The following is a 23,712-nucleotide window of genomic DNA, read 5'->3' on the forward strand; positions in this document are numbered from 1 at the left end:
TGTCACTCCTACCTTCCCATTTAAATTCCAGTCATGGTTTAAAGACAAGTAGAGACAGCTCCATAGCAGTAGTAAAGACAATTCTTATCTGAAGGTCACACCATCAGTGGAAATGGACTGAGAAACTAATTTTTACCTTGCAGACTTCGTGTTCCTCCATCTACCCGCTATAAATGGCCACAGAGAGAAAAGGAGAGAAAAGTCACACTTGGGTTCTTTTCCCTGTCTACTGTACTGACCAGAAAATCAAGTGCTGCTCCCCCAACTTAGAGAAGCTCACTTTCCGAATCATCCAGAGCTGAGTTGTGTATTCTTTTTCACCTCTCTGCCCCCATCAACCTCTTTATTTCTGTATCTATTCAAAGACTAGAATGCTCAGCATAAAAAAACAATGGAGAGGAGAGTGGATCTCCCTGGGATGTTAATCATGTAACAAAAGCATTTGAGAAAGGGCTAAAAAGCAGAAAGCTTATTGGATTAAATGTGTGCTTTCAAGTGTATGCTGTTCAAAAACAATTTACAAAAACCACTTCTTTTCTCCCCTTAGTCATAACATTGGACCAAACAGCAAGTCCACTAAAGGGGCTTCATAGATTGTTCTAAGTCAGACTCAGGAATTGGGCTCTTCAAGGATAAGTCCATTGCCCACAGCCAAGTGGACAATGACATAAACTACAGTCTACTCACCCAGGTTATTAGTAATGGCACCATTACTAACCATCAGTCCTCCTGGTTTGATTGTTTCCCCTTAAGAACCACTAAACACAAATTATTTGAGACCTGTAAAAAGAAATTTGGGGCAGGGGAATTAGCTCAGTGGCACCACACCTGCCTTGCAAGCACAAGGTCCCGAGTTCAATCCCTGGTACCAAAAAAAAAAAAAAAAAAGGAGAGAGAAATTACAAACTAAAGAAAAGGATGAATTTCCTGAGGGATGAGCATAAAAACTGATTCCAGAGAATTTTTTTAAGTTTTTTTTTTAATGATTCAGAGGAAAACTTGAGAAGCAATATTGTTAGTCTTCTCAAAAAAATGTTCAAGGACTCAACCAACTTCTTTGAAACATTAGTAGGAAACTGTAAGAAGAGAATAGATTTAGAACTAAAAGGCTAGAGACACAAAAGAACAGCAAAATGAGGGGAAAGGAGCCTAGAAATGTAACAGCAAAGTGAAATAAATCAGACATAAGCTTAAATATCACGTGATTTCACTTGTATGAGAAACACGAAATATATACCTACAATTAAAGAGCAAAACAGGAGAGAGATAAATAAGAAATAGAAGTTCAAATGCTTCCCCAAATTACCTATTCTGTTGTTTCAAATATAAATATATATATATATATGTGTGTTCATTTATACTACTAGTTTATCTTAATTCATTGAAAAGAAAATTTTGTGTTATTATCTGTTTCTTTGTAAGAATCTTTTTGGTCTATGCCTCATACTCTGAGTAACTACTTGGAAGATAATGATACACAGTGTATTAGCTATTGTTATTCTCTTATTATTTTGTTGTGAAATTTTGGGTTTTTTTCATAAAATTAAAACTTGTGTGAGAAGCACTAAAAAGCAGGATTTATTAAAAATAAATCAAATACATGTTGGAAGAGAAGCCCTTTCAGAAATAAAAAGGAAAGGATAAAAACTATGAAAGATAATGTCAGAAGTGGAGGTCACAGACTAAAAAGCCTATCTGAAAACAAGAATTCTAAGGTAATCATATTTGTAGAAATAGAATTATAAATCAAAATTAGTGTATACCCAGCTAATTGAGCAATGTATCAGATTTTTTTAAATTAAGAAATAGAGACCTAGGGCTGAGGATTTAGCTCAGTGGTTTCGCCGCCTGCTGCACAAGCGCAAGGACCTGAGTTTGATCCCCAGTACCAAAAAAAAAAAAGAAATAGAGACCTGATTATAAGGCTTGATAGAGAGGCAAATAAAGTAAAGTTCTGCATTTTTTTGTCTTGCACAGAAAGGAGAAAAATAGAAGAAAATACCAAGAGGTTTTAGTTTTCTCTTTTGTAGGGTTTTTTTTGGTCTTAATCATTTGAAGTTTGCACATGAGAAGTAACAACTAGTAGAATTGTGCATAGGATTCCAGTATTCCAAAACCACCCAGAAGATAAAAGCAATGGCAAAAACCAAACGAAATAATTTTCCAAATTAGAAAGCCTAAAACAAAAACACAATCCTAGGACAGATATATCCCCTATGACAATTAATGTAAATAAATGGATTAAATCTTTGAAGAAAGCTAAAATAACCCTTTTTTAAAAAGATAATTTGAGGGCCGTGGATGTAGCTCAGTGGCAACGTGCCTGCCTTGCAAGTGCAAGGTCCTGAGTTCGATCCCCGGTACCAAAAAAAAAAGATAATTTGAATCATATTTTCATCAAGAGTTAAACCTAAAACAAAATGGTTTCAAAAGGTTAATAATCAAAAGATAAACATGTATGTCTGGTAAATTTGAACAAAAAGAAAATAGAAATGGCAGCATCAATAGAAGATCAACTAGAATTCAAGGCTCAATTCATGGACTAGGGGAGTAGCTCAGTGGTAGAATGCTTGCCTAGCATGCCCAAGGCCCTGGGTTTGACCCCCAGCACCAACCCACCCCCCCGCCAGATTCATTAAAAAACACAAACTATATTTAGGTGGCTACTTAGAATCCACACTAAAGATATTTAATATATGTCAAGTAGCATGGTATGGAAGCATAAATTTAAGCATATTAGTATAGACAAATGGTTAAACACATTTGAAATTTAGGACTTAGTACTATATAGTCTATAACAAAATTTACAGAATACACTGAGAATTTGATATAATTAATAAGATTATTTTGTACCCTACAAATAGGGTTCAGGTGTTCCTACTAAGTATTATTCAGCTCCTCTAAAAGTTCTTAAAGAATAAAAATTTTAAAAGCCACATTTTCTAACTATAGTGTAATTAGTGACCAAAATTTTCTAATCAGCCAATGAAAACTCTCTTAAGAGGATGGGGTGGGGCAGCCTCAGAAAACTAGAATCAGAATATGTAAAAAAGAAAAGAGTACATATCAAAATTGATGGCATGCAGTTCATGCTCTTTTAAGAGGTAACTACACATTAAGAAGATTGAAAATAAATGAGCCACATAGAGTAAGAAGTTATAAAAGAATAAAGTCAACTTCTTGAAAAATTGTATTACTGATAGTTGAATCTGAGTGTTGGTTATTTGGGAATAAAAGTGAAAATTATAAAATAGAAAAATCTTTGGTAAACAAGAAAAATACTAATAATCAGAATTAAAATTTGCTGTAAGCGATATAGTAGCTTTAAAAAAAGATTAGAGAATACAATTTATGACTTTAATAAGCATGAAGATTTAGCAGAAATAAAAATATTTCAGAATATATAAATTTTGAGAAGAGGAAAATTCCATGTAAAGCACTTTCAGTAGTCTATTTTAATTTTAATGAAATGACTAGATGGATAGCCACAGATTTATGTAAATAACAGTATTGCTTGAGAATTAGGTGTGGTTTACTAAGGACAGTCTGAAGCCAGACTATAGAATCAGAGCTGTATAAACTTGAGTGTGATACTACTCTGAGATACAGTTTCCTCTCTGTAAAATGGGTACAATACCTATATGACCTATGTATAATATTTCATAATTTTGCTTATAGTTTATAAAAACTAAAAAACTCTGAATTCCTTTTTATGCAAAGCATGCTAAAAATGTAAAACTGAAAACTCTAATTAAAGTCCCAAGGGAAGGTATACAAAAAATGAGTATGCTAGCATTTTGATGGGCCTCTTTCATTTATTAGAAAGTATTTATAGAGTATTAAAATATAGCTATACAAAATAATTTTTCTTTTCAAATTAGGCCTAATATTAAAGGAATGGGTAGTGTGAAATTAGAGAAAGTATGAGGATAAATATTTTCCTCCTATTGAACCATATCCATGTAGTATGTTTTCAATTTATATTCTAGTATATTAAAAATAAAATGTATCCCAAATGATTATAATACCAATCACAAGAGTGATGCAGCTATTATCAAAGTATAAAAACCTGTGTGTGCTCGATTAACTTTTTGTATATGATAATCATATCTAAGTTTAAAGCAAAGCAAATAAAACTCTGTTTTGCTAAGTAGAGAAATTAAGAGTTGATTGTTTTGATGATTAGTAACGTGATATTCATCCCTAGGCTTAAACAAGCACCATGTAATTGTCCTTTTAACCCTCACACATTAAAAACTACCAGTAAATGTAAATCTTATAATCTAGAGAGAGATGATAATTCTGTTAGACCTCGTGATTTCTATTAAAACAGTAATATTTTGCAAGCAGGGTTATATATCCCCCAGAAAAGGGCATTCTGAAATAAGCGAATACACAGAATATATGCTTTTTCAGAAATGCCTGGTTTTGTAGATTTGAAGTGTCTTTCCTTTGAAGGATTTGGGTTTTTTAAAAAATTTACTTTAGTAACTATCCTAATTGTACCCAACAGTTTTATTTCTAGGCATATACTTCTTTTTTTAAAATGTGGTATGTGGTATTGAACTCTGAGCTGTGCCCCCTATTCACACTGAGCTATACCCCCAGCCCATTTTTAATTTTTAATTTTAAGACAAGGTTTCACTGAGTTACTAGGTTGCCCAGGCTGGGCTCAAACTTTCATTGTACCTGCCTCAGGCTCCCAGAGTGCTGGGATTACTGGCACACACTTCTCTACCCAGCTGGAGATTCTCCATATATATGGATTGGCCCATTGATTTCATTAGTGTTATCTATCCTGTCCGTGTGCTTTTCTGTGTCCTAATGCTCCCATGCCCATGCCTTTCAGTACTCATACTTGAGTGATAGGGTTTGTGTCCCTGGAGATGATATTTCAGGTATTTTTATTTCTTCACTGTCAATGAGATATGTGAATAATAATACATTTGACACATATAAGGCAAAGTGTGCATGCTGTATTTTGTGCCCCCAATATACTATATGGTGAATTTTTTTTTTTCCAGGATCAAACTCAGGACCTTGTACCTGTGAGGCAGGCGTGGTGCCACTGAGCTAAATTCCCAGCCCCATTAATCTTTTTTTATATGTATCATTTATTTCAAATCAAGAAATCTAATTAAAGAATCATTTGTTGACAGGCATCTGTCCATCTTATCATAAGCTTTTTTATCTGGTACTGTAATTGAACCCAGGGCCTTAGGTTTGAGCTACATCCCAAGCCCTTTTTTTTTTTTTGGTTCCGAGGATCCACCTTGGGTCCTTGCACTTGTGCAGCAGGTGGTGAAACCACTGAGCTAAATCCCAAGCCCCTCCCCACCCCTTTTTTATTTTTTATTTTGAAGTAGTGTTTTGCTAAGTTGCTGAGGCTAGGCTTGAACTTGTGACCCTCCTGCCTCAGCCTCCCAGAGTGCCAAGATTACAGGCATGTTCCACCATGCCTGGCTATGCAAATTGTGGAGATAATGTTTCTGAACATATTTGGCTTAGGGAAATGTAATTTTAGGATTGCTAACAGAAATAAAGACTAATGACATTTAAATATGTTATAGAATACATTTCAGAGTAGGCTTAGAATCTATTTTAAGTGACCATACACAGCAAAATATTTATTACATCATTAATACAGTAGGCATGAATAATGAAATTGGCTCTGATGCTGGGGTTTGCTCATGAGCTTACTTTTTTCTAACTTTGAATGCTTGCTTCATCAACACTAGGAAATGAATTCTTCATTAGCCGTGTTTATAGAGTGTAAGGAAGGAAGTCTCTCACCAAGTCAATCTGAAAAAATATATTTGTCTTATTTGTGCGCAGTGGTTAAAAAGCAAGCTACCTGTAGATGAAAGAAACTGTTATCTTTCACTTTAACTTGTTTGCTTATTGTTTCAATGCTTTTTGTTTTTCAGACCTCTGTCTTGGAATTTCCTCCTTGAGTCAAATATAGCTAGGCCATTGCTTATTGCTGTCAATAAATTTTCATAGAAATCTTGTTATTGGTGAATTGTTAAGCACCTTTGGTATCTAATAAACCATAAATGTGACTGGTACTATATCATAAAACTAAATGTGCAGTTATAGCCTTTTGTAATGACTTAAACTTTAGGGCAGTAAGCTTGAATCTGAGGTTGTGTTATAAACTTTAGAGTTAAATGAAAACCACAGGGATCCCTCACCAAGGGATCTTTCATTTTCTGTATGAAGAAACCAGCCCAAAGCTGCCAAGCTAACCAACAAACTGCCTGTGATTTCAGACAGTTAACTGCAGAGCCAAGACCAAAACTTCTCTTTTCTGATTCCCAATGGAAAATACTTCTTCTCATAATTCCTTAAAAGACATGAAATTCTAAACAAGTTACATAAACCAGCAACTCCAATGTACTAGTAAAATCATAAAATACAAATTTATTATAAATCTGATCTAAAATAAATACACTGGCAAAAATGAATATGATTTAACTACTGATTGAATTTCTTCTGCATTCTGAAAAAGACTCTTTACTACTGATTCAGGTGACTCAGATCATTTTTAAACCATAGAGGAAATTGTAATGTATTGGCTTTTCATTCACTAAGGTAAGCATGAATTTTTTCCTATCTTATCCTTATTATTTTGATTAGAATATCTTAAAATAGCTATTATTACAGCTAAGTAATTGAGGTGTTTTTTGTTTTGTTTTGTTTTATTTGTACCAGGGACTGAATTCAGGACCTTGCACTTGCGAGGCCGGTGCAGTGCCACTGAGCTAAATCCCCAGCAATAATTGAGTTTCTAAGAAATTTTAGTTGAAAGGATTAAGAACTTACCTATCCAAAGTATCTTCTGTAAATCAACAACAACCAAGTAACTGGAGAATTTATTTAAAATGCAGAATCTGACTGGGGATGTAGTCAGTGGTAGATCGCTTACCTAGCACGTGTGAGGCCCTGGGCTCCATCTCCAACACTGATTAAAAACAACAACAACCACCAAAAAAACCCCATAGTATCTCCTTCCTTAGACTGAGACCTCCTGAATCACAATATATGTATATATTAACAAATCCTGGGTGATTCCTACACACATTGCAGTTTGAGAATCACTTATTTAGATAATTAGTAATCTGAAAACATGACCTATTTATTGTCATTTCCTTGTCTTTTCTTTACTTTTCTTTGCCTCTCCCCACAACAATAACAATAAAACCAGCCTGGGGCTGGAGGTTATAGTTCATGGTAGAGCGCTGGCCAGTTTGTGCATGGCCCTGGGTTGGCTTCTCAGCCCTGCAAAAACAAACAAAAAATACATCAGTCTGCTTTCACAGGCCAAAAGAAGGTTAGGTCAAAAGTGTAACAGGGAGGCAAGGAAACGCATCTCTTCATTCTGGGATGGCACAGAGGACCCACTGGCTAATGATTTATCTTTGAAATGTTGTTTAGCATCTAGCAGAACTGTATTCTTTTCCTCCTCTAAGTCCCCTTGAATCATTCACATTGGTCCCACAACCAAGATTGTGTAACTTTACTGAGACATGGAGTACAGGAGTTAATTATACAGTGTTGCATTTACAGAGGTTGAGCCACAAAACATAGAAGAGGGGGACTGCCTGTTCCGGTAAGGATGGAGAGCGGCACAGGATTTTTTGTTGGTTATATGCCATGAGTAACAGGCAGCATGAGGCAGAGGAGAAACAGCCCTGATGAAAAGCAAAGCCAAACACTAAATCCAGGCCTCCATATACAAAGATGACTGCAGTGAATTTTCTTTCTAGTGAGTAATGAATTGAAAGACAGAGTTGTGTAGTCATTCAGAGTTTAGGGTCTGAATACAAACGGTCTTGTTTCAAATCCCAGCTCATGTATTTCTTGGCTGTGTGGCTATCAACTAGTTATCAGCCTCTTACTCTCATTTGAAAACAGTTGTGCCCACCTCGCAGGGCAATTATAAATAGGAAATGAGAAAATCTATGTAAAAAGTATTTAGCACAGTGTCTGAAACATTAAGTATTTGGTAACTGTTAGATTTTTACATATTACTTATTTTATGATTCTTCAAATCAACTTCCTTTTGCACACAAGTATAATTTTATGTTTTCCGTGTCTGTGGCCACAACAAAGACCTGCAACTTCAACTAAGCAAATGCTGTGGGCTAAAGCATGTTCACTTCACTGATCACCTCTGGGCAGTGAGCACCCTAGTGGGTGCATTGGTGGTGGTGGTGGTAGAGAGCATGAGGAAAGAGAAAGCACACTCTCACGTAGCCCTTTCAGGTGCTTTGACTCTGGATATGGAGATGAGAGGCATACTTAACACTGGAGAAAAGCCTCAGAACTAATTGCAGAGCAACATTTTCATGTGTTGAAAATTATACAGTGTACATGAGGCTGTTCCGAGTGACTGAAAGGCAACCATCAATATTGATCATTAACAGTGTTGATTTTCCTCACTTGCCAGAAAAAGGACAGAACTGTTAGGTAAAACTATAGTTTATGAAACTATGATTGATTCATAAATTTCTTGATATGCTCAGTACTTAACCTCTTTTAAGCATAGCAACTTTTGAATCCTAATTTTGAAGCTGACCAAGCACCAGGGACCAGAATGAGAGAAAGTAATGATTTCATACCCTGACAGTAGCTGCTGGCCTCAACCCTTGGCTGTGGTTATGTGAAAGCAGACCACAGGCATGCATGGCTCACCCCAGTAGTGTTGGATAATTTTATCACTCTATCCTGACCACTTTTTCATTCTTTCAAAAGAATTCAGTCTTTGGAGACTATGGGGAAGTGGAGGGAGTTTATAAATGCTTAATAAAAAGGCTGTAAATCAACTGTTAAGATGAGCCATTATAGAACTTGAGATAGTTTCCTTCTTCAGGAACTTAAGAAGAAAGGGGGGCTTAGAAGAAGTGGTTTAGAAATAACCATGTAGAAAATAATATTGGTGCTTTGTTCTCTAATCCTGAGCTCCCTGCTGCCCTCCACTTATTTCAAACAGAGTTTTAGAAAGATTTTTCTGTCTGTGGGCCTGGGGGTAGGTGAATTTGGGCAGAGGAGAGCAAGAAATTAGTGGAATAGGTGATAGGAAGGTGGGCAACAACAATTGCATTAACACTTTGAGAAACTGAAAAGACCAGGTCTGTGATAGTAGGGTCACAGGAAAGAGATGGTTTTCCAAGGTCAGCTGTGAAACTGTCTGCAATGGATGTCTTTAAAAAGGAGAAAAGGCCACTGTCACAAATAAGCAGCCAGGATCATCTCTGTAAACAGAAACAAGTGTAAATGAGCATCCAGCAACAGAAGGTTAAACGTCATGTTGTGTCCACTGAGGCCCTGGCTAAGCCTTGCAGCCTGTGATTCCTTTGGATATGTGGGGCACACCTGTGATCCTGCACCTAACCTGCATCTAACTTTCTTCCTCTTTTCTTCTTTTCTCCAGCACTCATGTATCCCAAGTCAGCAATGTTTCCACAACTGGAGAGTAAGTTATCTGGGTTGGGTTGGGCTTTTATGTTTTGAGGTTTTTTAAAAAATTCCCTTTCTGGTTTATTAAGTAGAAAAAGAAGTAGTTCTAATGTTCTACAGTACTGGAAGACTAAGATAATGAGCAGCCAGTGATTTGTAAGCTGTCTGTGTACAGAGGATAGAGGATAGTACTAAAGAAGAAGTGTTCTGCTTGAGCTTGTGGGTGTGAGATTAGAGGCAACTCTAACATTTAAAACTCCCAGATTTTTGTTTACTTCATTAAAAATAATGCCAGGGCCAGTTAATGTTTGGAAAGCAGTCCATGTGCTCTGGGAGGCACCTTGCAATGGAGAATGTAATTCAGGTATCAACTGTGTCTTTATTTTCCACTTCTTCATCTTATTGAGTCCATGTTTATTGAGTACCTGCAGTGTACAGAGCGCAGTGTTAGATGTGTGACATCAGATGCACATCCTGAGCTCTACTCTCACTGATCCTGCCCAGGGATGCAGGAAAGAAAGCAAATTAGTGATGGCAGTGAGTCCGTTCTCCACAGGGCAGGGCAGTGCTGTGTTAGTTATGTCCAATGCATCTTTCTCACTTGCACTTAGAATCCAAACTCCCTTTTCTGCCCTTGCCTGTCTCTCTGCCTGCACTGCTCAGTGCATGTCAGCCCCCTGACCTTCTCTTGATGGACTAAACCAGCTTATTTCTGCCTCAAAGCCTTGACTGTTTCTTAGCCTTCCCAGTTCTTCTTGCCATTCACTTTCTGTTCAAATATCATTTTGGGGGGCACTATCCCTGACTCTCCCCTCACTCCCCAAAACTGTCCTAGGTTTTAGAGCATGTCCCATTGTTGGGCATTCCATTTCTATAGCTGCTTATTATCTGTCTTGCCCTATAAGAATGCAAGTCCTGGGCCGGGGATTTAGCTCAGTGGTTCTGGCGCATGCCTCGAAAGCGCAAGGTCCCGAGTTCGATCCCCGGTACTAAAGAAAAAAAAGAACACAAGTCCTATAAACACAGGAGCGTGACGTTCGTGTTAGTGTGGTCTCCCTCACACAAGAAAAGTGTCTGACATATGTTAGGTGCTAACTGAATGTTTGTCAAGTGACTGAATGAATGGTTCCTGGCCCCAGGACCTTTCCATCACTCTAGTTCTCTTCCTCTCTTTCTGGGTCAGGTGTGGACCTTTGGGGGGCATCTTCCCTGGGCAGGGGCTGGGGTGGGCAGTGAGGAGGGTGTTATGGTAGGAGGAAGAGAAGGATTAGAAGAAGCACTGATGGAAATTAATGTGGACCTAGAAGAATGGATTTTTTCTTTCTTGTTGGGTGGGGAAGCAAGCGGAGGGCAGGATTGACTTCCCTTAGCTTTGCCAATTTTGAAAGGATTCCAGAACTGTACAAAGATGAGTACATTCCTTTTTTATTTCTTAATAACCTTTCTACCTTTTGTGTCTTACATAGCTTGGGAAACTGTAAGTTAGTCTATGTGCACATATTAATTTACACAGTCCATGGTACCACTATCAGGTAATCTTGGAATACTTGGGACACAGATTAAAAAATAAAACAAAATTTCTTTTTTTGGTGGGAGGGCAGTGAGACAAGGTCTCACTATGTGGTTCAGGCTGGTCTTAAACTCACTACATAGCCCAGACTGGCCTCAAATTGACAGCAGTCCTCCTGCTTCAGTTTTCCAAGTGCTGGGATTACAGGCATGTGCCACCACTGACAAAAATAAAATTTCTAGTGCCCAAGTTAATAAAACTATTCTTGTTCATTATCTTAAAATGTTTTAGTAAAATTTGAAATAACTACTAATCTGTTGGAAATCCTTAAGTTCTCAAATCCTGTCTTAGAGAACAGTACTTCCCAGTCTAAGCATTTAAAAAATATGTGTGTGGTTATTATTCAAGTGAAGAAAAACATGCTTTGAGAGGTGTAAGAATCTTCAATGGTAGCTTTTTTAGAATTAAGTACCATGTTGATAAGGAATGTTTGGACACATAGGAAGATTCTGCAGCTTTTAAAGTACCATTTGTATCTTATCCTGTGTTCTTTTCAGCTCTTTGCATTAAACTGTTTACCTCAGGTTGAACAAAGTAAATCTATCCTTCCAACTGAAATATATTTTGGGGTTATTTACTACAGCATCAGTTTTGTACATCACAACTTACTCAATTAGAGGTTAAGAAAGATTATGTTTTGTTGTTATGAGATGTAATTGTTCTGACAAGCTTTGGGGGCAGGGGTTCCAAGTAGCATTATTCCCTATATAATTGTATTTAATGGGATTCTAAATATTTAATAAATATCCTAAAATTATTTGTGCCAGTTTGCTTTGTAAATCATGTCAGCTTCCTCTGCAGAACTTTTGTGGAATCTGGAGGGAGCTTGCCTTTGTAAGAATATGTTTGCTATTATTCTAAGAGGAAGAAATCTTCCTCCTTCTGCCTTATATGAAAGGACCCTAATTTCTTTTTTTTTTTTTTTGTACTGGGGATCGAACTCTCGACCTTATGCTTGCAAGGCAGGCGGCAGCACCACTGAGCTAAATCCCTGGGCCAGGACAATTTCTTGACAATTTCATAATTGCTGCTAAATGTACCATGAGCATTTCAGTAATTCTAGATTCACAAAGATGAGAAGCATAGTTCTCAAATTGTTCTCAAATTTGTTCAAGTTAGTTTTATTTTTAATGCAGAATGCAAATATCTTTAGGTTCACACATCATACTCTGTGTTTGCTTATAGGAAACAGGTATTTCTAACATTTGGGCCTATGTTTTTGAAGGAAATCATTGATAAACTTGATTGCTCAAGTGACTCTTTGTTTTGTTTTTGGTTTGTAACCAGACTCTTAGAAAGAACCATCCGGACAGCTGTAGAACAGCATCTTTTTGATGTTAACAGTTCTGGAGGACAAAGCTCAGAAGATTCCGAGTCGGGAACTGCCTCATCATCTTCTACCACCTCTGCCAGGCAGCGCCGCCGCCAGTGCAAGGACCAGGGTGAGGCTGGACGTGGCAGAGAGCAGTAAGTTGCCATGGTGATTCTTGCCTGGGTTTTCTCTGCTCTCCTAAAAATACACAGCTAAATTCCTCACTGTGTTGTAGTAACATCCCCTACTCCTCTCACTTTTCAGTATTTAGGTTAAAACTTTAAAAGTTTACATTCTGACCATTCAAAACTTGGCTGACATTTAGAGACTCATAGGTGACTGGTAGGTACCTCAGTTTCATTGCACTGCTGGGTGTGCTGTGGAGGCCAGCTTCCTCATCACTGTCTTGAAGTGGAGATCGTGAGCCAGGGCTATGGGAGGCAGGTTTTTCCTTGCTAGTTAGCGTAAATTGACTGCTAAACTAGTTTATTAGTCAGCAGATTTCCCCATTATATTGACTTGACTAAATACTAGAACATCCCTCTAACACTGTGACACTTGGTTATGTTTTAGTACAAGAAAGTTTGCACTTAAGTCTAACCAAAGAAGGAAAAGCTTAAGTTCTTTATTATTTTAATGACTAACTGTAAGGCATTCCCTTTCTTGCTCTGTCTTTCCCCCTTTCTCTCTCTCTCTCTCTCTCTCTCTCTCTCTCTCTCTCTCTCTCTCTCTCTCTGTCTCTCTCTCTCTCTCTCTCACCCCTTACAAACAAGCTTTCCACCTCCAGCTACTTTAAGGCATTCTCACATCATGAATTTCAAGAATAATCTTACAAGTAGTTTTATTCTCCCTGAAAACATTTAACAAAATGCCAGTGAACAACTACCCTTCATATTAATTATGATTTCAGTTGCCAATGAAAATAATTTTATATAGATAACTGACTACATTCACACATTTTCCTCAAGAGTTCCAAGCTTTTTTTATTCATGATAGTTTTTTGCCTCTAATAGTTATTGTTTTGAACTCCTTATTAAATATCAAAGGCTAAACAAAACCCTAGTCCTCCTCATTCTTTTTCACCTAGACTCGAAGTCTATTACCAAAATCTTTATTTAAAAAAATTCCTCCCGAGTTCGATCCCTGGTACCAAAAAAAAAAAAAATGCCTTTTTGCTTAAAGAAAAACATAAAAAGTGTAAGTAAATTCTATAACGCATATCATTGAGATTTTTAAGGGCTATCTTAACAAATAAAATCTTAGAAATAAAGCAGTGTCAGTGGTATAGCTCATGACTTTACAAGTGACCTGTGCAGTACTTTTTAAAAAATTGTCTTGGAGCTGGTCAATAGTAGTTATAATATTCCATTTAGAAAATAGAAAATCTACAATACAGGAAACACTTAAAATGAAAATTTGGTACTGCCTGGGGTTTTGGAAAGCATTTAGGATGATAGTTTATGTTCTGCCTATATCTTATTATACAGCAAGTAGAAATTATTCACTTTACTTTGTTCTTACCCTCTGCCTCATTTTTTTGCTACACAGTATGAGACTATACTTTGCATTTTTAAATACCCCCTTCCATTACAACATTCTGCTTGCCACCCTCTTTGTTTGGACAGAGGGTGAACAGGTGGAGTGGGGAGTGGTACTGTGCATGATAGCAAGTACCCAGAATGGTGGTTGGAGTGTCAAGTGTGGGTCATTGGTGGCAGCAGGTGGTGGACAGCCAGAGCTAAGATAAACAGGGCCAGACAGGGCTGAGAAATACAAACATAGGCTCTCCTCTCCTGCAGGATGTGAATATAGCATTCCTCAAGTGTGAGGAAGTTTCTTTCATAAGTCATCTTGATTGTATTTAAGTAGCAACATGAGGGGAATAGAAAGAGGAGGAGAATGATAGAGACTGACCACCCGGGGACAGTTACAGACTGTCCCTGTGGACCTCTGGCCTTGCCCTTGAATTAGGTGTTTCATCACTACTCATCCTGGTTACTCTAAATAAGAGGACCTTGGGGTACAAGCCCTTCAGTAGTGTTGAGTTCCTTTATGCTCCTGTATGCAGCCGAAGTGACTTACACACAGTCTTGCCACATCCTTTTTCTTGGGTGTGAGGTCTCAAGTTCAGAAGTCCCTTGCACGAGCTCTTTGTGTGCCACCCCTGTTTGTGAGTCACAGCCCACCCAGTCTGACACGCTGGGTCACAGTCGTGTCTGGATCGTCCTTTAGCTCCCAGCCAATGGTGAACAGCTTCTCTCTGCTCCAGGTCTTTGGGGAGCAAGGCCCTTATCTCTCCAGGCCCAGAGCTGCCACTTCTGGTGAGCAGCTTTGGCCTAGGTCAGCCATCTTTTTCCCTCCAGCAGGGTGCTACGCACTCTCTACCTCTTACTGGCCTTCCCTGACATGTTTCTCTCCAGCTCTGTTCTTTGCCTTTCACTCACCTCCCTTTAACATGTTCTAGAACCTCCAGGCTGATCTCAGATTCCTCTTTTAACCTTCTTCCTTTCAGTGACTTTGAAATGCCACCTAGAAGGCCCTTTGCGGTATCCCCAGGAGTCATTAACGCAAGATAAATTCTGAGACAGTCAGCCATCATTATTATAGTTTATAGCAAGTGAGCTCTGCATAGTAAATGCTTATACATAATTGATTAATTCCTCTAAGATTTGCATTTCTTCTCCTAATGAAAAAATAAGGAAAGATGAAGCTAGACTTTGTATTATTCTATTCAAAACTATTAGTCTTATGGAGTGGTTGAAATGTGCTTCAAAAAATAGAAATTTGTTTGTTTTATTATCTATTAGTTTTACCTCTCACAACTTACAGCAACAACCACTTAAAAAAATATCCTTGCCTGGGACAGTGGCATACTACTGTAATCCCAGCTGCTTAGGAGGCTGAAGAAGGAGGATTACAAGTTCGATCCCAACCTGGGGCAACTTAGTGAAATCCTGTCTCAAAATTAAAAAAAAAAAAAAAAATTAAAAGTCTGGTGATGTAGTTCAGTGGTAGAGAGCTTGCCTAGCATTCTTGAGGCCAAGTTCAGTCCCTAGTACTGGAAAAAAAAAAAACTTGAAGCCAATGATCGCTATATCTCCAGGTCTGATAAAAGTGTCAATAAAATCTCACTAAAACCATTACAGCAAATTTTTGAAGTAATAGTGAAGAAAGACAGAAACTATCATTTGCATTGGTCCAAATGATTTGCTGTTTGTTTAAATTTATAAGAAAATAATAATACTCATTATTTGCTATGATAAAAATAAAGTTTAAACAGTCTATCATATAAAAATTCAATTTAATTCAGTGATTTTTTAAAAATGCCATCTACAACTGGAAAAAAGAAAATGTAGTTATACACAATAGAGTACTACTCTGCCATAAAGATAAAATTGAGGCATCCATAGGTAAATGGATGCAACTCGAGACCATAATGAAATACATAAGACACACAAGTTTAAATATCGCATGGTTTCTCTTATATAGCATATATATGATATATATATGATACATCTATAAGATCAAAAATACATCTATATGGAGAGAGAGTGCAAAATAGAAGATAGATAAATGAGACATAGATCTTTTTCAAATATATGGGGAAACAAGAGATGGAGGGAGGGGAAAGGGACTAAAAAATAATTGCAGGGGAAAATGATGGAAATTCAGCTTTTGCAGATGGGAAGGGGGCCAAGAGTTGGAGGGAGCAGGGAGGGAAAGATGGGATAGAGGATAAAAACATAAAGAAGAACTAAGATCTGTTAGGAACATGACCAACTCCCCATGATAAATGTAATCATTATATACTACAAACAAGTACTGATAAATAACTAAAGGTATGCCATCTACCAATGGAAATGATAATTTCCAAGGGAAATATTGTGGAATCTGATATGTATATGGAAATTTGTTGTGATAAATTGTTTACTTCCATATGATTGAAGAAATTCATAATGACATTTTTTAGAATGCAAAACATAGACTAATTTTTTAAAAAGAAGAAAAAAATGGAAACACAGCTTTTGTAAATAGGGAGGAGTGGAGGGGTTGAAGGGAGGGAAGGGGAATGAGAAAAAATAAGAACAGAGATATATTATGTACAGGTACAAATTCCCAATGATGAATGTGATCATAATGTATACCTAAAATGTACCAATAAACTTAATGAGTAAAATAAAAATAAAAATAAAAAATAAGTGAGGATGATTTAATTTCCCAAAACACAGTGAAATAGAAAATTAATCTAAATGTTTATTTGTATATCAATATCATATTAAAATCCTACTGCAAAGTAAAAAGGAAAGCATGCTATGTTGGAGGAATAATAGTTAAATATTGTCAGAATATTAACTATGTAGAGAGGACTGTGGATGAAATCCTGAAAAAAAAAGCTAGAAATAAGATCCTGATAATTAAAACGAGAGGCCCAGAGATCCATGTCAGGTCAGATCTTTAATATTCAGTTCTGTGATGTCAGATATACTTGAAACAGGCAGATGCTGCAGGAAGGAATCATGCACTCACTCTGTTCCCGCCGTAACATAGAGCACTCGGCTGAGTCACCCTGATACACAAGAAAGAGAAGACTTGGGGAGAAGAGCAGGATTCCCACACATAAGCTAGCTACACTGTCAAATTTTCATATTTATTTTGACAGAATGTGTTCCAGCAATTCATTTGCTATTCTGAATGATTATAAAATAAACATTTTCATTTGATTTTTCAAAAAAAATTTTTAACTTCTGTATCCATCTACTTGGGCCACCATACACAGAGTGGGTGGCTTAAACAACAGAAATGTATTTTCTCCTAGTTCCTGAGGCTGGAAGTCCAAGATCAAGGTGCCACAGGGCTGGTTTCTGTAGGATCACTTGCCTTGGCTCTCAGATGACTATCTTCTCGCTGTGTCCTCATGTGGCCTTTCCTGTGCACTTGCTTTCCTGATGTCTCTGTCTTCTTAGAAGCACTGAACTCCTGTTAGATGAGTGCCCCACACTGGTGACTGCACCTGACCTTGAGTCCTCTGTCGCCCAATATAGTCACACTGGGCTTCAACATAGGCATTTTGAGAGGATACAGCTTGATCCATCAAGGCTTTCATGCAAAAAAGAACCTCCATTTAAAACTGACACATACGTCATTAGTTAGAAAAAGTATAAAGAGTGATAAGAAGATAGAACTTAAGTAGTGAAACAAGGAATTTCTAGTTTAACACCAAACCCATGCAGCCATCTACAGAGAGCCTGGTCTGGTGCGTGGAGGGGAGCAGTGTGTGTGAGGCACGTATGTGTTTTAGTCCTGGTTAGGTTTTCCTCCTGTCTTCAGTAAGTTTCCCGAGTATTCCTCATAAATGTGTATAACTATTTAATATATTTTACCAAATATGTATATTTTCTATATTAACAGCTATAGAAAATATGAGCAAATTAAATATATAATGCTAAAAATTACTAAAGATAGTACAACTTTGAAAATATTATGATAGTACTTAATTCTTAGTTTTACCTCTATTATAGTCTAAGGATATGAATTTAGATTGTAGAATAAATATTTAATGTTATCTTTCACTTGGGGATGTGGTTGAGCTGACAGTAAAATATAGTATCTATTTTTGCACTTTCAAACTCATTTATTTCAAGATACAGTTTCAGGATGTATAGTGGTACATTAGCTCAGTCATAATGTGTGTGAGAATAAATCCCATTCATTTCTTCCTTACCAAGCCATTTCTTTCTTACTTTTACTAATGTATAGTTAATTTTTTAAAAAGTTTGTTAAGTAGTTTAATTTTGTGAAAACCTCCTACAGAAATATTTAAAATACTTTTTAAAAGGTTTGAAAATATTAAGTGAATTAAACTCTATATTTATGACATTTCTATTTCTTTTTTTGGTTTGTTTTTTTTTGGTACCGGAGATCGAATTCAGGACCTTGTGCTTGCAAGGCAAGCGGCAGAACCACTGAGCTAAATTCCCGGCCGGACATTTCTATTTCTAATAAGCTTACATCTTGGAATTCTCGGAAAGTAACAAATCCATTTTTCAATTAAAATGCTTGATATTACATATACCAAGATTATCTAATTCAGTGAGATTTAAATACTAATGTGTTTTACTCTACTAAAATGTCTAGAATTTGGGAAAATGGATGTTCCCATTCTAGAGGAGATGTCATATTTCTTTTTCAGATTTTTCTCTATACATTGTATTAATTTATAATATTAAAATCTTGTTGTGTACTGAAATTATATATATTAATATCTGTTGTGAATAATGGAAAAATCTCATTATGCATTTGTACCGTGAATGAAGATTACTTCTGCTAAAGTACAAAAGCTGTCCCCAGTGGAAACACAGCCAGTTTGCCCCAGGAAGAACATCCCTTCTAATGTGTTGTATTTGCACCTGCAGGAGCAGCACTGGACCAAGATTTTGATCATTTGTCCATTGATAGGCATTCCTTGGACTGTTGTACATGTGATATGACACAGTGGCAGTATTATAAAATTATAAAGGGTGAAAGTCCCTTTCATCCTTTAAAATAAAATTAAGGTTTTTTCTTCAATTTCAGAGGCCTTATCAACAAAGAAAATATTCCTTCTGGCTTCAGCAACCTTGATGAATGTATTTTGAATATTCAGGAAGTAGAAAAAATACATGAAAATACTTCTGATTATATTGGAGAAAGGAGCAAACCTAAACGTCAAAAATCTAGTTCTAAACTTTCTGAGCTCAATGAAAATCAAGATGGTCTTGTGGTAAGTGAATATTTTTCAGATTTTTTTTTCTTGTAGCCAGTTAAGGAAATGCATTCTCCTTTCCTTGCTTCATAAAGGAAATAAAAGTAATTTCAGTCTTGAGTTTCACAGAATTTTAGAATATGAGTTTTGGGGCACCTCAGAGCTAACTTAAGTATTTTCATTCCTTCCTTCCTTCCTTCCTTCCTTCCTTCCTTCCTTCCTTCCTTTTTCTTTTTTGTTGTTTGGTGGTACTGAGAATTGAACCCAGGGAGCACAGTTACATCCTCAGGCCTTTTTATTTTGAGACAGGGTCTTCCTAAATTGTCCAAACTGGCCTTAAACTTGGATCATCCTGCCTCAGCCTCCTGAGGAGCCTGGATTACAGGCATGGGCCAACATACCCTACTGTGATAGTAAATATACAAATTAAGGCTGAGCACTGGGTATAGCTCGGCACTAAAGTACTTGCATAAAGTCCCTGGGTTCAATCTATGGCACTGAAAAAAATATAATCATAATAATAATGCTAAAAAAATATGACATTCTCCCAAAGGAAGAAGGAACAGCACACGCTCTGATTTCCATGTTATTTAAATTGGTCTGATTTTTATATTTTTCTAAGCATTTTTACATTTTATTTTTTGATTAAAATTATTTAACATTTTTTCTTATTTTCCACCATTCCATTTATTCTTACCTATATAAATGTGTTAAAAAATGAATGAATGAATTTATAGCAAAGTGAAAGAAAAACACATAGGGAAAGAGGAGCAAGTGTCTTCATCTTCAGAAATCTCTTCACGTTCAGGTCAGTTTCAAGTTTATACTCAAAGTGGAGGTACTTTTTTCCAAATTAGAAACAAAAAGACATTAGTCACTTATTGTCTCAGACTCGAACCTTAGTTTAATTCAATAAATAATTCCATGTTTCAGTCAGTATTTGTTCCATATAACTATTTAATGTCATCGCTCCTTTACATTCATCCTTCAAATTGTCTGAAAAGTGAGAACCAAAATTTTACAATTCTTAGTTTTTTAATTAACAATGGAGAATAAACTTTATAATATAACATGAACTGTTGACCTTACTTAACAAAAGGCAGTTTTACTGTTTGATATGCAGGTTCTCTGGTCTCCTCTTATCTCTGACCAGTCTTCATTCAGCTCCATGCTGCATTTTCTATACATTCAGCACAACTTATAGGCCATCTTTTTTCCCACCGTCAATTTCTGTGCATGCTCAGAAACAATTCTCAGTTTTCCCCTGTGTACAGTATACACAAATGCAAATCTAGGAGAAAACATAATTGAATGACTTCCCCTACCTCCCAAATGTCTTATTTTGTTTCTAGAAATAAAATGTTCAACTAGAATGGTCAGAAATAATCGTCCTCCTTAAATTTCTGTCTGGTGCAATTAATTCTCAAAGAATCTAACCTTTGGGAGGAATCATTGTACATTAACTACATTTTAACAGTGATGAACTGATGATTTAACTTTTTTAGGAAAAGTTTAGTGTTTTTGTTTTGTTTTGTTCAATCTGCTGGGGAAAAGTTTAGTGTTTTTGTTTTGTTTTGTTTTGTTTTGTTCAATCTGCTGGGGAAAAGTTTAGTGTTTTTGTTTTGTTTTGTTCAATCTGCCAGGGATTAAACCCCAGGCCCAGGGCCTTGCAAATGCTGAGCGTGGGTGTCGATATTATACTGACCCATATTCCCAGCCCCTGAACAGTACCTTTTTAAATAAATGATACCGATTTCATTAACTATTTGGCCCATGACTTGGTTATTTGCCAAAGAAATTTATGCTGATTAAAAGTCTCAAGTTTACAGCGTGAAAAAATGTATATTTTGAATCTCTTTCCATGAACTTAACCCATCAGTAATTTTTTCCCCACGAGAAATAGTATCTTCAGTTAGCTAGGTGGTAAAAGTTAATAGAAGTGGAAAAACACATCTTTCCCTTGGAATATGTGTTTAACTGACAAAACCATGGACAGAGACCCTGTTGAAAAGCACTGGGCTGGGAGGCCCTTTTCCATTCTGGTCTTTTGAGTGTGAAGGTTTCCCCCACTCAGCTGCCCAGTTGCGCTTCCCACAGGAAAGCGCCATGGACCCTGGCTTTGTTGCGATGAATAACTTAAACCCTGCCAGCGTAACTCACAGGAAGAACTTCCTCCTCTGTGTATTCTCAAAGATCTTTTCTAACTCTCATATTCTGTGAATTTTAAAATCTAATATTGAAGGTAACCACAAAACAAGAGCCAAGATTCATAACAATGACTGGTATTTAGATCCTAAACTTGTCATGCATCTTAACTTCCTACTCATTTTTAACCATTTAATTTTACTTTCCCCAACCCTCCTCCAAAATCTTTTCCAACCCCATTTCAAGGCCTTTACGCTTGGGCTAAACATTTGTTTTTATAGCGAAAAGAAAGAAAAGAATAACCCAAGAAAGTGAAGGGAAACACATACATAGTTCTATACCTTCTGTGTGCCAAAAAATACTTTATATCTCAGGGATACAATAGTGAGAATAATAGGTAAAAATTCCTACCTTCATGAAACTTATATTCTAGTGGGGAAGCAGACAGTGATTAGAATAAATAAGTAAAGCATAAAGTACATGATATGAGATAGTGATGACTTCTTAGAAGAAAAGTAAAGCAGAGAATGGTGACAGGAATTTTGAAGGGGAGGATGCAATTTGAGTAGATTGGTCAGAGAAGACCTCCCCCAGAATTTGGCATTTGAGGATAAAGACCCAGAGGAAGCAAGGAAGCAAACCATACTGATAGAAATGTAGGGCTGCAAGCACCGAGGCACCATTGAGGAATCTGGAAAGTGTATGGAGCATGAAGACAGCACGGGGGTGGGGGTGGGGGTGGGGGGCTGCGGAGGCGGAGTGAGCAGAGGGAAGAAGCAGTGAGGAAGGAGAGAGGTTGAAGCAGGGCCTCACAGCTCATGGGGAAGACTCTGCCCTTACTCTGGGAGAAGAAGGAAGAAGCGAGCAGAGTTCTGGGTGGAACAGCAGTCTGGCTTCCTTAAATTCCGTGTAACTGCTTTGTGGAGCATTGACAGAAAGCAGGCGAGCAGGGGGACCAGTTAGGATATGCTTGTCATTTCTGGGTTTGAAATGGTTTGAACTAAGCTGATACAATGTGTATGGAAGTGTGTATGGCTTTGCAGGTTAGTGTTGCCTGTTAATGGAGATGGGAATGGTATCCTGGATTCAGATTTGGACCTGTAAAGAAAGAGCTGCCTGTTAGACATCTAAGAGGAGGTGTCAGAGAGCGTAGAACTACAAACACACACATGATCAGCATTGTAGATGACACTTAAGGTGATACTTGGAGGAGACAACAAGGGACAAGACAACAGGGGAGCAAGTATAGGTTAGAAGAGTGGCCAGGGCATGGGCCCTGCAGTGTGCCACCATGGAGAGAGGATGGGGAGGTAAGAAGCCAGAAGAGACCTAAGAACAAACAGATAGAAAAATAGAAGAAAAATGAAGTTTATTTGGTGTTTTAGAAACCACATAACTAGACCAGGTGTAATGCCGCATGCCTGTAATCCCAGCACTTGGGTGGCTGAGGCAGGAGGACTGCCAGGAGTTCAAAGCCAGCCTGAGCTACATAGTGAGTTCAAGGCCAGCCTTGAGCTATATAGCGAGACCCTGTTTCAAAAAAAAAAATAGAAGCCACATAACCAAGTGTCTCACAGAGAAAGATAGTCAGATGAGAGGTTGAATAGAGGATGGTAGAGCTCACCATGTTCTTAGTGGGAGCAAGCTGGTAGAGGGACGGGAGCAAAAGCCATTCTCAAGAGAGAACAAGAGAAACTGAAGACAGGAGCTTCCCAGTGACCTCACCGGCCTCCCCCACAGCCAAAGAGGAAGATGTGACACACCCTCCACAAGTCTCCTGCAGATGTGGAGCCTCTGCAGTGGGCACTTTGTCCTCTTGCGCCTCAAGGCTGTGATGACCAGCAGAGACCAAGAGACCACATTGAAGCCAGTGGTCCTGAGCTACAGTCGGTGTGAGATGGCTCTCCCTTATTGCTCACTGTGGTGGATTAACTAATGGTCAACTTGTAACGCCCAGCTGAGCTGAATCAGTGTAGTCTGGGCATGGAAGATCCACTTGAGGATTGTTAATAGCCATAAAAAGAGGGCTGGAGGGGAAGATTGTGGGCTGTTGATTTTTTCTGGGAGAAGCTTGCTGTGGCTTTGTCATGGGCTCTAGGCCACTGGCTGGACTCGAGCAGGACATTGCCTTGGACTGTAGGCCTTTAGCTGGACTTGTGTGGGACATTGCTGTGGGATCCAGGCCCTTGGCTAAATTCTTTGGGACCCTGTGTGCAGTTAATCTCTTGTACTCCTCTGTATTTAACTTTTTGGGTAAATATCATAAAATAATCCTATAAATTATGTGTCCTGTATTAAATGTATTCTCTTGCCAAATCCATGACTACCACACTAACGATCACCATGATCCCAGCCATTCTGTCTGCCTCAGACACTGCTCCCCTTGCCCTGAACTCTCATAGGAAAGCTTTGTCCCCTGCTTTACTCAGAAAAGCTAAGACAGTTTGGCTGGACCACTGGTAATGGTCCTCTTTTATCATA

The 23,712-nt window shown here is 37.6% G+C and overlaps 1 protein-coding gene across 10 annotated transcripts in view; it reads left to right on the plus strand.

Annotated features, from left to right (window-relative positions):
* Positions 1–23,712, plus strand: part of Fam13a (family with sequence similarity 13 member A) — a 324,922-nt gene that overhangs the window by 260,260 nt on the left and 40,950 nt on the right. For 7 of the 10 annotated variants that reach the window (XM_021261074.2, XM_021261071.2, XM_021261073.2 and 4 more), the window contains 3 exons: positions 9,437–9,478; positions 12,320–12,499; positions 18,918–19,104. In XM_021261074.2, the coding sequence (XP_021116733.2) occupies positions 9,437–9,478; positions 12,320–12,499; positions 18,918–19,104 (409 nt within the window). The remainder of the gene's footprint in view (positions 1–9,436; positions 9,479–12,319; positions 12,500–18,917; positions 19,105–23,712) is intronic. The other 3 variants (XM_087215782.1, XM_021261072.2, XM_004848071.4) reach the window with 1 other exon arrangement.

The sequence above is a fragment of the Heterocephalus glaber genome, unplaced genomic scaffold (assembly GCF_053883595.1).
Source record: "Heterocephalus glaber isolate CG9 unplaced genomic scaffold, H.glaber_assembly_v1.0 deba00001454, whole genome shotgun sequence".
Lineage (NCBI taxonomy): Eukaryota > Metazoa > Chordata > Mammalia > Rodentia > Bathyergidae > Heterocephalus > Heterocephalus glaber.